Source organism: Cyrtonyx montezumae, unplaced genomic scaffold (assembly GCF_038088225.1).
Source record: "Cyrtonyx montezumae isolate F1298 unplaced genomic scaffold, pur_monq_1.0 scaffold_3, whole genome shotgun sequence".
NCBI lineage: Eukaryota > Metazoa > Chordata > Aves > Galliformes > Odontophoridae > Cyrtonyx > Cyrtonyx montezumae.
In genome coordinates, this window is record NW_027072034.1 from 51880242 (window position 1) to 51894438 (window position 14197).

Genomic DNA, 14197 nt, shown 5'->3' on the forward strand with positions numbered 1-14197 from the left:
ACAAGCTAACCATGAAATAAAATTTCTGAAGTGAGCAGCCCTTAATTGTTGAGTGATTGACTTATATGCCACCTGCTGATCCATCTCTAGTAGAATTGGAACCTTCTGAACATGTTGCCAACAGGTGTCATTTCAAATGGGAAAGAAAAACCATTAAAAAGCAAAACAAATTTTGACAAAGAAAAATTGTCACTGAATTCTTCCCAAATACTATGATCAATTGTGAAACCATTGTATATTCCAGAACCATAACCATTCTGATTTCTAATAGTTACAGAAACACTTCCTTCAATTACATAAGCAGAGAGAGCTTTCCTAGGAAATCCAGCTGTATTTGCGTTCCCAATAGCATATAACAGAAATGGTGTCAGACTTGCATGTTCTCTCTTATAAGCATACCAGTTATCATTATTGGCAGTGTCTTTCCCATGCTGCAAACTGTATTTGGAAGGGAAATTTTATACTTACTAAAAATCACTTGGTTTCTGATCAAAACAGGTCACACTGTATTGAAAATGAGAGATTAAACAGTGTCATCACTGTTTCACATGTATCCAACATTTTCTGTAATAGCTTCTCTAAAATGTGTGGCAAAAGCAAAATCCTCAAGCACACAGAAGTAAAATGGTTTTATTGGTACTCATTCACAGCAACCAACACAGGTTATTCTCAGGCTCCCCATTCCTCCCCATGAGCAGTGATGCCCATTCTGTATTTGTGCCAAGAAAGCACTTACTATGTGACAAGCCATTCCACCATCAAAATGAAGGCACAAATAAAATTTACATTCTGTTAGTGAAGTCAGCAAAAGCAATCTCGGAGCAATAAGAAGGTAGGAGTTATCCATCTGGTGATCTTAGAAGGTATGACAGCAAAGATCTAACATTACATTAAGAGAAAGGAAAGCCTGAACACCCATATGGGGGATGTAAATATCACTGGTGGATGCTTATTTGACAAAGAAATCTACTTCACGTGCCTCCCCTGCAGAACAAACAAACAAGCAAAAGAAAAATCACAACTCAACATTCTATTTTCTTTTCAGGATTAAAGGTGCCCCCTTGATAGGTGAGGATACCCCCGTGATTGTAAGCTTCAGATTCTCCCGTAAAAAGTTGCGCTGCCGAACTGTGGTTGATCTTATGTAACTCTTGGTAGAAACAATTTTTGCTGAGTTTGTAGATAGTACGGTCCGTGGAAGCAGTCCATTGATTTCATATGTCCACTGCATAGATGGTGTCTGAAAACACAGAACATGCTGAAATTGAACCAGTGAGCAAATACTTTGAAATGCTATAACAACTATATACCATCCCACAATGATTTCAAAAGATATTTACACTATTTCATGTAAAGTACCGAAATAACACAGAATTGCTCTTCTAGAACACAAACTCTGAAAATCATATTTAACCTTAGGAATGCAGAACCAGGCACAACAAAGGCAAATAATTCAGCATCCTAGCTGATCTAAAGTCCTTTCTTATTTAGTAAACCCTATCGTTCTGTATGCTGTTCAAAGGTAATTATTCCACCGTATGATATAAATGTCTCAGGTTTATAGTGAATGATTTAATTGTAGATCTGGTATTGGTCATAATGGTACTTTCAAATGGTGGAATCTCTGCTCTAAAATAATGAAAGAAGAGAGAGAAAAGGGATTTAAGTACACATAAGAGAGTTGCAGCTTCTTGTTGAAATCTCTGTTCTGACAAATATTTATGTGAATTGAAAATGACACTCTGCATTTGCTCTGTGATCATAACTGGTCTGTGGGAATGAAGCATATGTTTCTATGTCATACCTCGTAATGCTTGAGCACTTGATTCCTAGTGAGTATGTGATTCTTATTCTTAATACACATCCCACCTATGTGTTCTTAAGGAGTACTACCTGTATGCATCTGAACTCTATACTGCTGTATGTCTCCTACGTTTTGTGTGCTTTCTGAAGCAGAATTATGTTTGCTAAAAAGCCATAAGTAACTATTGCAAATCTTGTACTCATTTTTCTTTCAAGATTTGCCACTTTAATTCCAGAAGGGAGATCTTTATTCCAAGTCATTACATCCAGGAAAAGGTATATTGTTTTGCGTGTCTTTTGTTTTGCATTCTCCTTTTCTTAAAAAAAACAAAAAAAAAAAAACAAACAAAAAACCAACAACAACACACAAATCAAAACAAAACAACAGAACAACTAAATCCCAGAGATTTCAATTGATGTGTCATTATATTTAGTTTTGTACTATGCGAAGAACTGCATTAAGTGTTGCAATCTATTTGCACTCTGCAACTTGCAATTCCTGGTATACTGTTCGGGCCATTTTTGCTTCTAAGTACTTGAAGGGGACACTGAATTAAAGATATGGGATGATGTAGATCTAACAAAATATATTTATTCAAGTGAGGTATATAGTACATATATTCATAGTACAAAAGAATGCAACAGATTTCATGACTTTGAAGCCTCCAGGCAGCAAAGCCATTTTAAACAAGTGACATTTCCAAATACACCAAATATTGCCTTTCTATATATGGCACAGAACTGGACTGTGCAGCCATGCTGCTTTTTGTTGCAGAGAAGGTTTTTTGGTGCTATGCTTTTGCATCACACTGCACTGAACTACAGTCATGGCTTGTAGGATCACCTTTCTCCCTGCTCCAAGACACAAAGATTTAATACAACAACTGCAGTTTATGTAATATTTCTCCTACTTAAGCAATCCTTAGAACAGTCATTGGTATATATAACTATGAAACTTAAGATCAGTGACACACAAGGAAAATAGAATCAGAAAGGCTATGTAAACCCTCAATCAATTTGCAAATTTGCTCAAGAGTCAACCTTAAAGCTTAAGAGTTTTCCCCTGAAGTACCTAGCCAGCAGCTCCACTACTAACATAGCTGGCTTTGTGGCCCAATTGCTCTTTCCAGTCTGAGAGCTATGCTTCCCTCCAGGCAGATTTGGCCTATAGAGATCAGCAACAGTATTCATAGAAACCACCAACCACTCCTCACAAAAACTTTCACTTAGCATCAATACCACCAACCATCTCCAGTCTATAGCTTGTTAACTTCTCTAGCTACTTATGTATTCTGTCAATTAATTATGGTCTAGGTAAAAATAAATAAATAAATAACAACATACAGGCCATGGGCAAGAGTGGTGAACTTTCTCCATCTCAAACTTTCTTTACAGTCATTCCATACTTTTAACAACATGATGAAGAGAATAAAAAGGATATCAAAGTGTCTCACTGGCTTGTTGCTGGCATTTTTGTTAACTATCATTTTCATATTTGCCACTGAAACTTTTAATAGTTTTATGTATTTATCCTGACAGAATATTTTCTGTATCTTCTCAAAGGAAACTTCTTTAAAATCCTCTGCTTTAAAATTGGTGGTACTTACTTTACATAGTGTCTTCTGAATGAATTACCTTATTCTTATATAGGTTAGTAAATGTAATATCTTAATAGATACTTCACCAGGCATGCATAATATTTTTAAACTTTCATTAATTTTCTGCAGAAATAAAAATCTAATTTAAATTGCATATCATTCCAGTGTAAAACAGTCACATTAGCTCATCTTTATTCTAAAGCTTATTTAATACTGTGCAGTGATCTACTAACTCCACTGCCTTGAAAGATAAATGCCAGCAAAAGTAGTTGTGGTACGGACTAACATAAGTTGAACTGCAAAATTGCCATTTAAGATAAGTAAATCTCTCTCCAGAGTTAGTTAATTGCCTTACTAACTCCAGTAAAAGATGAACTGGCTTATCCTTATTTAATCTGTCAGATTAACAATTTAGTTTAAAGAAAATTTAAGCTCAGGGTCATACACAGATTGTGCATGATTCAGTGATCACTTCAAGGTCATTTGTTACAGACAGGGAGTTAAACTTATTTTGGACTTACATGAAATCCACACAAACTATAACTTTATTTTCTATAATGTTCTTAATTGTTTGAAGTGGGATCTAAGCAAAAGTGGTAGGCTATGTCACCCTTCAAATTAATTTATCATCAGTAATTGAGAAAACCTTTATTCAGTGAAAAAAAACCGCTTTGTGCAGTCTGTGTTCAGTGCAGCTCTGTGGCAGAAGAAATTGAAACTTCCCTGATGGAAACTCTTCATGCTCAATGGAGAAAATGTGGACATTATCTTAGTAAACTTTCAGGTGGGAGCCACGAAGACAGAACAACAACAAAACAAAACAAAAAAGAACATCTATAACATCATAATCTATCTATTGTAAATCATCTGCAATCATCCAAGACAGTTAGAAACAGCCCTTCTGGGAAAATTAAGCACTTTTATACATATTTACTGAAAGGAATGCCTATTCTTGTAGTTTAGTCTATTCTGCTAAAGGGGAAACAAGTGTTACACAAATGGGAGATAGTTAATGTAAATGCCAACATAGGTGAGTGCTACAAGATCACATAGAATTCAGTAATTTTCAGAAAATCTTAGATATCCACAAATATCTGTTTAACTAGAATATTTAATTTCCAAGAGCAAAACATTAGGTTTTCGAATTCTACTTAAATCATGAGTATTTTCTTTCAGGATAAGGCTGTACAATTTCACTACAATTAATATTCTAACCAATATGAAACGGCAACAAGAGTAAATCTACCAAATTCAGAAGCAGTGCAAGTGCCTTCAAGCTGTATGTTTGAGTTTCTAGGCCAGGCATCTTTCAATGAAGGAGAAAGAGGGATCAAATATCAGGCTTTTCTGGAATGACAGGCAGGGGAGAATGACTGTTCAGTCACAACGAAGTGTTTGTCTGTGCTTGCTTGCACAGTGGATCAAAATTCCACAGATCAGAGGAACTCTTTCTATTCTTATGGCAGTGCTGATTGTTATACCAAATCTACAATAACTACAATGCTAACACTGATACTAACAAAGTTAAATACAAAGGTATTGAACACTAGAATATAAAATACTGACTCTGTTAAGATGGACCTAATAATAACCCAGGTATTTAAGAATCCCTGGTTCCCTGCAATGAATCCCCTGGTTCATTTCAAACATAATATGGTTTTGACCTTACAGATTATGAAGAAAGACCAGACCACAGTCTGAATATTTCTTACAGTCTCAGAGAGGATTTCATGTTAAAATGAATGACTTCCTGCTATCAATCCCTAGAAAGTCCTGATAACTATTGTCTAATTTAAATGAGAAGAAAGCAATAATTTGGGCTCACCTGACTGAAGTAATGGCCTTCTGCAGAACTAATTTTTTTTTTCTGAAGAATGTTTTCAAAAATGCAAAAATAAAGCATATGGTGCACATTTTATATAAGTATCATAAGTTATTCAAATAAGTTTTTCAGCCATCCATGTAGCAGACTGAAAAACGTACATGAACACCCCATCCCTGGAGGCATTCAAGGCCAGGTTGGATGGGGCCCTGGGCAGCATGAGCTGGTGGGGAGCAGCCCTGCCCACGGCATGAGGTTGGAACTGGGTGGGCTTTGAGGTCCCTTCCAACCCAAAATATTTCATAATTCTATCATATGAAATAATTTATTCAGTGAATACTAACTGCTCATATGGTCACCAAATGATTTATATAGAAGTATTTTAGGTATTTAGTGCATTCTTACAGTTGGCTTATGATTCATAGGATTAATTTGCAGGACACAGACCATGTGTATTCACCATAGGCCAACAGTGATACTCATCTACATACAAATTAAAATATGCTGGAGTGACTTAAATGTTGGGAGTGAGTATCAGGAATTTTAAGGTAGAGTATATTCCAGTTACCTGGAATAAACTCAGTGTGAACAGTGGTAGCTCAGGAAAATCCAATCAAAATTTGCAAGGACTCGTGTAAGCTAAGGCACAAAAAATTACAGACTATGCATCCTGCCCTTCTGAACCTGCATACACCCTGGGAAAATGACGTAACAACTAATCTCGGGAACCATTTCCAGTCATACGAAAGACAAGAAAGTGATGGAGAATAGTTAGCGTGGATTCAGCAAGTGGAAGACTTGCAATTATCTCCCTTAAGATCCTCATACGTAAGATGATGAAGTATGGAGCATAGAGTCTAATGGATTAAAAATTAGTTGAATGGCTGAGTCCAAAGGACCATGACCAATGGCATAAATTCAAGTCAGAAGCCAGTGTAACTCAGGAGTCCTGTTCATAATTTTTATTAACATTCATTAATATTTTCATAGTTTAAGACATAGAGGAAAAAGAAAGAAAAAATGACAACAATAAAAAACACCAAACCACAAGATAACACAAAGGCACTTTCCATTAAATGCAAGCAGAAGAGGGAAACAAAAAAGTTTTTTTATTTAATTGCTGAAATGTGACACTGTACAGCTTGGGCCCAGTGTCCCAGCTGTATCACTAGTTTTCTACTCACACCCTAGGAATACACTGAATGGATGGAGGAAGCCTCAGTGTTGTGCAAGCAGTGTTCAGCAACAGCCTAAACACTCCTACATTATCCAGACTGTTACAGTCACAAATCCAACACCCAACAAAGTACAGACTGCAATGAACAAAGCTAACTCCATCCCAGCCAAGTGCAGAGACTCTGCCTGAGCATCTTGTTGAGGTTAGACAAGCCTTTTCCAGAAGACCATTCAAATCTCATCCACTCTGTGGTTCAGTGACTACAGCTTATAATGTAGTAAGTCTTATTTGCTCTCATCTTTTCATTTCTTTTCTGTCTTTGTATGACAGTTAACATTAACTGCAAAACATATACAATATTTACTTATGTACTCATTTATTTATATACTCATGTGTGAGCCATTCCTCCCACAGAGTGTGGGATATATTAGAACTGGAGTACTGAGCCATACTGTGAAATGGTCACCACAATTTATTTCAAGGCACCAAAGAGAAGGAGTGATCAGACTCAGGGTGCTTGTGAACACTTGTTCTCATTTTACAGATGCCACACATGGAAATTCATACTTAATCAATGGTCTTGCTCTCCCATTTCTAATTAAGATAGCTCAACAGTAATTTTCTTAACAGAGAGATATATTTCCAGATAGAGTTAAAGGTGGTTTAATTAACATCTACAGTTCAAATATTAGGTGTTTCACAGTTTTGTTTAGATGTAATATAATCAATACAAAATATTCCTTCACTACTGGCTATGTTTTCAACACTCCTATACATCAATGGTTTCTACACTGGTCTCACATTTTGCCAGTATGATATATGGTCTCAATCAGCAAGGTACCCATTTTTCATGCCTGTTAAAGCATTTGTGTATTACTTCTGTACTCAAAGTCCAGTGATGCTAGTGATGAAATGTTCTACATTCACTGCCTATAATGAACTTTCTGGATATCTGTTTCTAATCGTAACACTCATTTCAGTATCAACACAGGAATGCAGGCCATGCCATCTTTAATGCGAAACTACTTCAATTCTGTAACTAACTTTGTTACATTTTTCCTTGCTCCCTCACTTTAAGAGAGACAATTCAGAATAACATGGAATAGCGATAACTAACAAAGGTATCAGGAGCAACACGTGTTCTATTTCCACTGGGCTACTGCATATGTAACAGTATCATTTTCTGTTGCTGTTTGCAAGCTGGCATACAAGAGCTTAGAGAAGCCACAGATGGGTACATTGGCTCACACACTGCGTCATTTATTTCCAGAGCAGCATGACAAATGGTTTTGATACACTATCTTCAATAGGCTAAGTCAGTGATTATTCAGTAATAAAGGTGCACAAGCCTGACTTCTAGAGGGCTCGATAATGTTACCTACAATCTGGTTTACTCTGACATCTATTTTATCTTCTAAGACTTATTTTGTTTGCCTTCTGCTTTAGAACACCTCCAAAGTCTCATCCATGAATTACAATGCAATTGCTTGGGTCTCTAACTGGATTCAGCAGACTGCAAGCAAATTAACTGTAAGCCAACTACAATACACCCTCTTCCAAGGACTTGCCAGCCTCCACTCTGCTGTCTGCTGGCAGCGGTTCCTGCTGCAAGGAAGCCTGCACAGTATTCCCTGCCCTCATTGCCTCTTGCAGCCCCTTGGCCATGCTGATTTTTGTGTCAGCTTTGCCAGCATGTCAGAACCCAGCCTCAATCTGACTGAGGAAGCAACTGACAGCTTATCAAAGAAGCTTATCTATTCACTAATTTATAATTAGCGGAAATATATTTTTTTCTTCCATTAGAACTGCACTGTTTATGAAAGCTGTTATAAATGCTGAAGTTTGATTATGGAATAATACATTTAATAGCAGCACAGCCTTCCAGTGTGTCAGCCATCCCCCTCAGCTTCATACCATCAGCAAACTTGCTGAGAGTGGACTCTATCCCCTCATCAAGGTCATTGATGACAATGCTGAACAAAACCAGACCCAGCACCAACCCCTGAGAAACACCGCTAAGTACAGGCCTCCAACTGGACTCTATGCCACCGATCACAACCCTCCAACCTCTGCCATTAATAAAATCCTATTAATTTTATTAATAAAATCTACTGTAAGTGTTCACAAATACTAAGGTCTTAAAGAGTCCCCAAAATACCCCATGAAGTGCCTCCTTTGTGTATAGAAAAAAACAAGAGAGGCTACATTATTTCAATTATAGATATAAATGTATACACAGAATCCTGGTAAAGACACATTATAATCTCTTAATGTTAATCATCACCTCAGGACTCAGTTCTCAGCAAGGCAAATAAAACAAAACATTTGCATGTACAATGTTTGAATTTAATGTTTCCAGCAAAAGAAAAGATGACTGCAGGATCTTTCTCCATTAATCCAACCTCCTGTTTTTCTTTACAATGCAATTGTAATGACCAATATAAAAAAGATAAAAAATGTACACTGTTATCTATGCTACTTTACAGCCTAATTATCACTGTTCATTGAAGCACGGAAAAATAGCAGTTCTGCTACTCACTATTCATAGAATTTAATAATAAAAATATGTTAGCATTAAAACTGTGACTTTATCCCCAGAAATTCAAAGAGAGCGCTGTAGTCAGAAAAGAGGCAATACTGAATAAGAAATGAAACTTCTTCACTGCTTTGAAAAATGGTCCAAAGCCTCAGCCAATAGAGTGGCTGGAAAGAATACCTGCAAGAGAAATTCTTCAGTGTTAGATCCAACATTAACTGTAGTTCACTACCTTCATTATTATTCCCCAAATAGGAGTGATTTAATAATCTTTTTGCCATCTAACTAAATCTGTCTCCCTCGGGGCAAGTAATGAAAATTATTTCAACTAACAGAAAATATGGAAATGAATATCTGGTATTCTCAACGTGTCATCAAATCTTGCAGGCAGATGTTAGGAGTGGAGCAATAGAATTACAGTCACATATGCTTTGGCTTTTATTAGAACTACATGAGTGAAAGTTTTTATGGAGAGGAAAGGAGGAAGCAAAGAGAGTGTAAGCCTTGTCAAAACATGCAACTATTTAATTAGAGTAATACCTTTAGAAATTCTCTGATATACTGTGATGTGTGATATTGTACCAAAAAAAATTTGCTATTACATTTATTAAGAATAATTAATATACTTTTGAACATACCCAAGCAGACTGGACAAGATGTGACCCACAGCACTAACGTGTGTGACTGAATTCCTACACCCATGCACAGCAACATAAGTGGATAATTAAAGAGTCATATACCTAGATCGTAACTGAAGTTTGAGTAGATACAAATTAAAAATTCGATTATTCAAAGCCCATCTGTACTGATAAATTTGTAGAAGGAAATCACCGGGTTCTTATAAAGCTAATGATAATCTTTGACCTTCATGCTTTATCGCATTCCAGATAAATTTGTCATGTTTAAGTTCCGTTACTGATGGAAGATAAACCAAAGACAAACATTTAAATGTTTAATGCCTAACAACAGGAGTTGTGTTCCAGATCTATAGTAGATATTTCCAAGCTCTACAGATGTGTCATTTGGTATTATCTAAATAAAAAAGAACACAGAGTGTATTTGAAGAGTTATTTTCAGATTTGAATGCAAGAGAGGTAAACATTACTGCTTTTTATGTGAAAATAAGCATGAGGGATTTGTTTTCCTAGTATTTGAATTTCTTACTCTTGTAAAAGTTGTGATTCAGAGAGATAAAACACTGCAGACATTTACTGTGCATCTTTTCATCAACTTTGTATTTACCACCTTATTTTTTAAATCAATATTGCAGTTTCACTTTCAAAACTGTACCCTGGAAACACTGCCAGCATGCAGTGAGTACATTTATAGTGCAGGTCATCCTTCATAGAGTTTCATGCGTTTGCTGCTACTACATACACTGGACAAACTGTTTCCTTTTAAAGAAAGACTTAAAACTTAATTCCTGCTGTAATAAGACCATCATTACTACTGAGAGATTAAATGTCTTGTGATGTTCCCTGACCTTCAGACTTTCAGAAGCTACTTGGCTAAAAAAATTGTTTTGTTCATTTTGAAGCTTGCTTTTAAAAAGTGAGGCACTGCCACCAGTTGCCCAGAGATGTGGCAGAAGTCCTGTCTCTGGAGACATCCAAGATGAGGCTGGACCAGATCCTGGGCAAGCTGATCTATCTGTGCATGTCCCTGCTCATTGCAGAGGAGTTGGACTAGATGAGCTATAAAGGTTCTTTCCTACTCTAAGGGCTTTATGATTCTAGTAATAGTGTGCATTTGAGTGCTTTAGTACTGCTTCTTGGTAAAGGACTGTTTTTCATTTGATTCCAGGCAATGTATTTTATGTATTGTATTTAGGAAATTTTACCTGAATTACAAGCGTTGCTTTATGCTTCTTGCCGTACATTCTTGGCTTGAATCCCACTGTTATATGAGTTCCAACAGTGCCCACTGGAAGAAGTTCTCCAGCTTGTGGCAGTACAACAAAGTCTGGATCACTGCCTGCCAGGAAGTATGCAGTGAATGGCTCAGGGTACCTACAGAAAAGCAAAGGAGGTCATTCTGTCTCTTGTAGTATCTTAATCGAGTTTAACTACAGTCAAAGTACTGCAAATATCATCCAATTGTGAATTTCACGCTAGTACCATTGCATTAGAGAATGTCTTATTCTTGGTAAAAACAGTGGCTGAAGACTGCAGAAGAATCTTTGGCCAACACCAATGCCAGTCCTATTACTGTTCCTCAGAACATAAGCATCTCAGTATGAAAATATATATATAATATTTTTTTTTCCAGTGAAACATTCTCCTGTTAGTTCTTACATGTGATGCTGAAAGCAGTTCTATTTGAGACTGAAAGAGGACAATAGAAATCAGCAATACAATGGCATGGTCAAAAACCAATTTGCAACAACCTACTGCAGTGCAGTAAGGCAAGTATCATGATACTAACATCTCACTAAAAGAAAAAAAAAAAGCTGTTAAATCTTTTCATTCATGGATTATTGCACCAGAAATAACACTCTTTTTCAAATAAAACATTCACAACCAAGTGAATTTTAATATTTTATGGCTACTCAAATTTCTAGTGAATTGTCCCACATTTCTAGGGCAAGTGGCATTCACTTCATGACACGTTGGGTCACGTAGTATAAAAATAGCTTTCCTTTTGCATGTGTTCTCACGAAAGGTTTTCTTAAATCCAAAAATGCTCTCATGGAAAAAAGGTCACACTAAGTTTGTAGAAGCAAATAATGCAGCTGCAGAGAACAGAAACCAAAAACCTTCTGTTCCCTCAGAAAATTGACTGACATTTAACAGGGCTACTGGTGCCTGACTTTTCCATTTGGTGACATCAAGCTTGTTGAAGCTACTGCATTTCTGCAAGTAGATTTCAAGTCTTCTGATGTCAAGCTTATACTGTCAATCTCTTTTTGTGGCACCTGAAGTCATGCAGCTCAGTTGATAACACCAGGCAATGAGCAGTAACTTTTCATCTGTCTATATACAATCTTAGCTTTGAGTCTTAGCATCTGTATTTCTCATAAGGTCTACTCAGGTGTGAACACTTAGAGCATGCCTACAACACACAAAGGGCACAGGATGAAAAAGATGTGATGCCTATTAAACTGAGTGACATAGTAAAGAACTCATTAAACATGCCTGAGATGACTATTCAAACTCTGGCTGTGGAAACAGGAACCTGAACACAGCCCTTCATTTCCAACAAAATTGCTCTGTTGTCTTGGTTCTGGAATATTTTTAAGGCAGCATTTTATCTCCTGCGTTCAACCTGTTTTGTGGTAAGGAGTTAGAAATGACATCCCCCACTAAGCACTTTGTGTGTTCACAAGGCATGCAAGAGTATACAGATGCAGTGACAAAATATTCAGGGAGATGACAAAAATAATTCTGTTACAATATGGCTAACTGTTCAAAAACTAAAAATGAAAAACTTCTTCATCCACAATCAGAAAGAGAAACCTTTCACAGTGCCTGTATTCCTAATAAATCATGAATTTTGAGGATGAAAATATATATGAAGATGGCTTATCAGAAATAAATAAGCAGTGTTTTCACTGATGTTCACATCAGGGAGACAATCTGGCATCCCAGATAGCTTGCTAGCATGTCAATTGCTTGTCATTGTCATTTTCTATACTACAGAGAAAGCTGGAGATAAAGTTAGCAGAAAGGCACCTAAATTTCAGACATTATTATTTTCAGTGTCAGTATATTTAGTGCATAATTAAAAATTAATAATTATGTTCCTTAAAGTGATTAAAAATTAATTCCTCCTTTTCTTTTTGGTTACTGCTTCAGGTAAAATTGCTTTGGAGTTAATGTTTGGCCTCTCATTTCGCAGCCATCAAGGACAGTGATGAAGCTTCCTATATTTTTTTCAACAAGGCTTTTATTTATCTCAAGGGTGGAGATACTAACAAATGTGATGAAGCTTAATGATGTGCAGAGTTCTGAAAACACATACAAATCAAACACTAATGAATTAGTAAATACAAAAGGCAGAGGTCATATAAACCAGAGAAAGCAAAAGTGTCCTACCAACTTTGTGTTCTGCAACTAGTGTCATTAACAGTTTGACATTGCCTACAAACAATATGAACTCTCCTCTTATTCAAATAATGAACAAGAGTGAATATTTATTTAAATTCAAATAATAAATGGACAATGAAATCATGGCAACAGGAAGCATGGAAATTGGAGTAGAATTTAATAGACCTGCTTTTAATGACTCAGTTAATCTTCACATTATTCTTAAATAGCAGTTTATGCTCTTCAGTGTTCTCAATTAAGATAATTTATAAACTTGCAAGCCAGTAAAGTATAGCACCTTAAGTCATCCATTAAAAAAATCCACAAAGTTTATAAACCTATAGAGATCTGACTGTAAAATGTGTAAAATATACCTAGGTACAGCAAAATGGAAAATACAGATTTTTATAAGACTCAAAATAAATTTAATATTAATTTATCTCTTCCTCAAACTAAAGAACCAGTAAATCATTCCTGTAGAATCTTCATTGTTTGCATAATGCAAACTACACTTAAAAATAACCCACTGTACTGCTGATCAAACTTTTTTTTTTCCAATAAAATATAACACCTTAATCTGTACAGTGCATTAGTGCTTAATGAGAGACATGATTTGAAAGTGTTGCAATGAGCTACTAAAAATCCTTAATTATAAATAAACTTATTGTCATTAGTAGATAACATATGTTGGATGTCACAAGAAATTTCATTGGGAAAATCTTCATACTTATTAACTATACATGGCTGTCAAACTCTCTGAAATTATTATTGCTTTAGATGATTCCTCTTCAACAACATCAACAAAAACTAGCAGTGCAAAAAAAAATCAGGATATTGTCATAGAAAGGCTCAGGTTGGAGGATCATTGAGCTCCAACCCCCTGCTGTGTGCAGGGTTGCCATCCACTACATCAGGCTAACTAAATTGATTGTCACCAATAGCAACTCTGCTATAACTGACCACTCTACATCCTAACCTCTGGACATCAGAAAAGGTTTAACTCCATTTATTATTATATAGCTTGAGAAAGACTTTTTCAGAATCAAAAGATTTCCAAAAATTTAAATAGTGTGTGACAAATAACTGTCAGGGAATGTTTTACCAAGTATAACATCACTTTTGCTGTGCACACGTTGTAAAATCAAAGCAGGAGCTCAGATTTCCATCTTCACAGAATGTTACAATTTCCATCTCATTCCTGTTCTACCCAGGGGAACCAGATACGCAGATAGTTGA

At 36.1% G+C, this 14197-nt stretch overlaps 1 protein-coding gene across 1 annotated transcript in view; it reads right to left on the reverse strand.

Annotated features, from left to right (window-relative positions):
• Positions 1 to 709: 709 nt before the first annotated feature.
• CFAP47 (cilia and flagella associated protein 47) overlaps positions 710 to 14197 on the reverse strand; it is a 225927-nt gene continuing 212439 nt past the window's right edge. Inside the window, exons 65-66 of the mRNA XM_065741564.1 lie at positions 10777 to 10945; positions 710 to 1240 (exon numbers count right to left, since the gene is read on the reverse strand). Coding sequence (XP_065597636.1) covers positions 1031 to 1240; positions 10777 to 10945 — 379 coding nt within the window. The 3' untranslated portion in view covers positions 710 to 1030. The remainder of the gene's footprint in view (positions 1241 to 10776; positions 10946 to 14197) is intronic.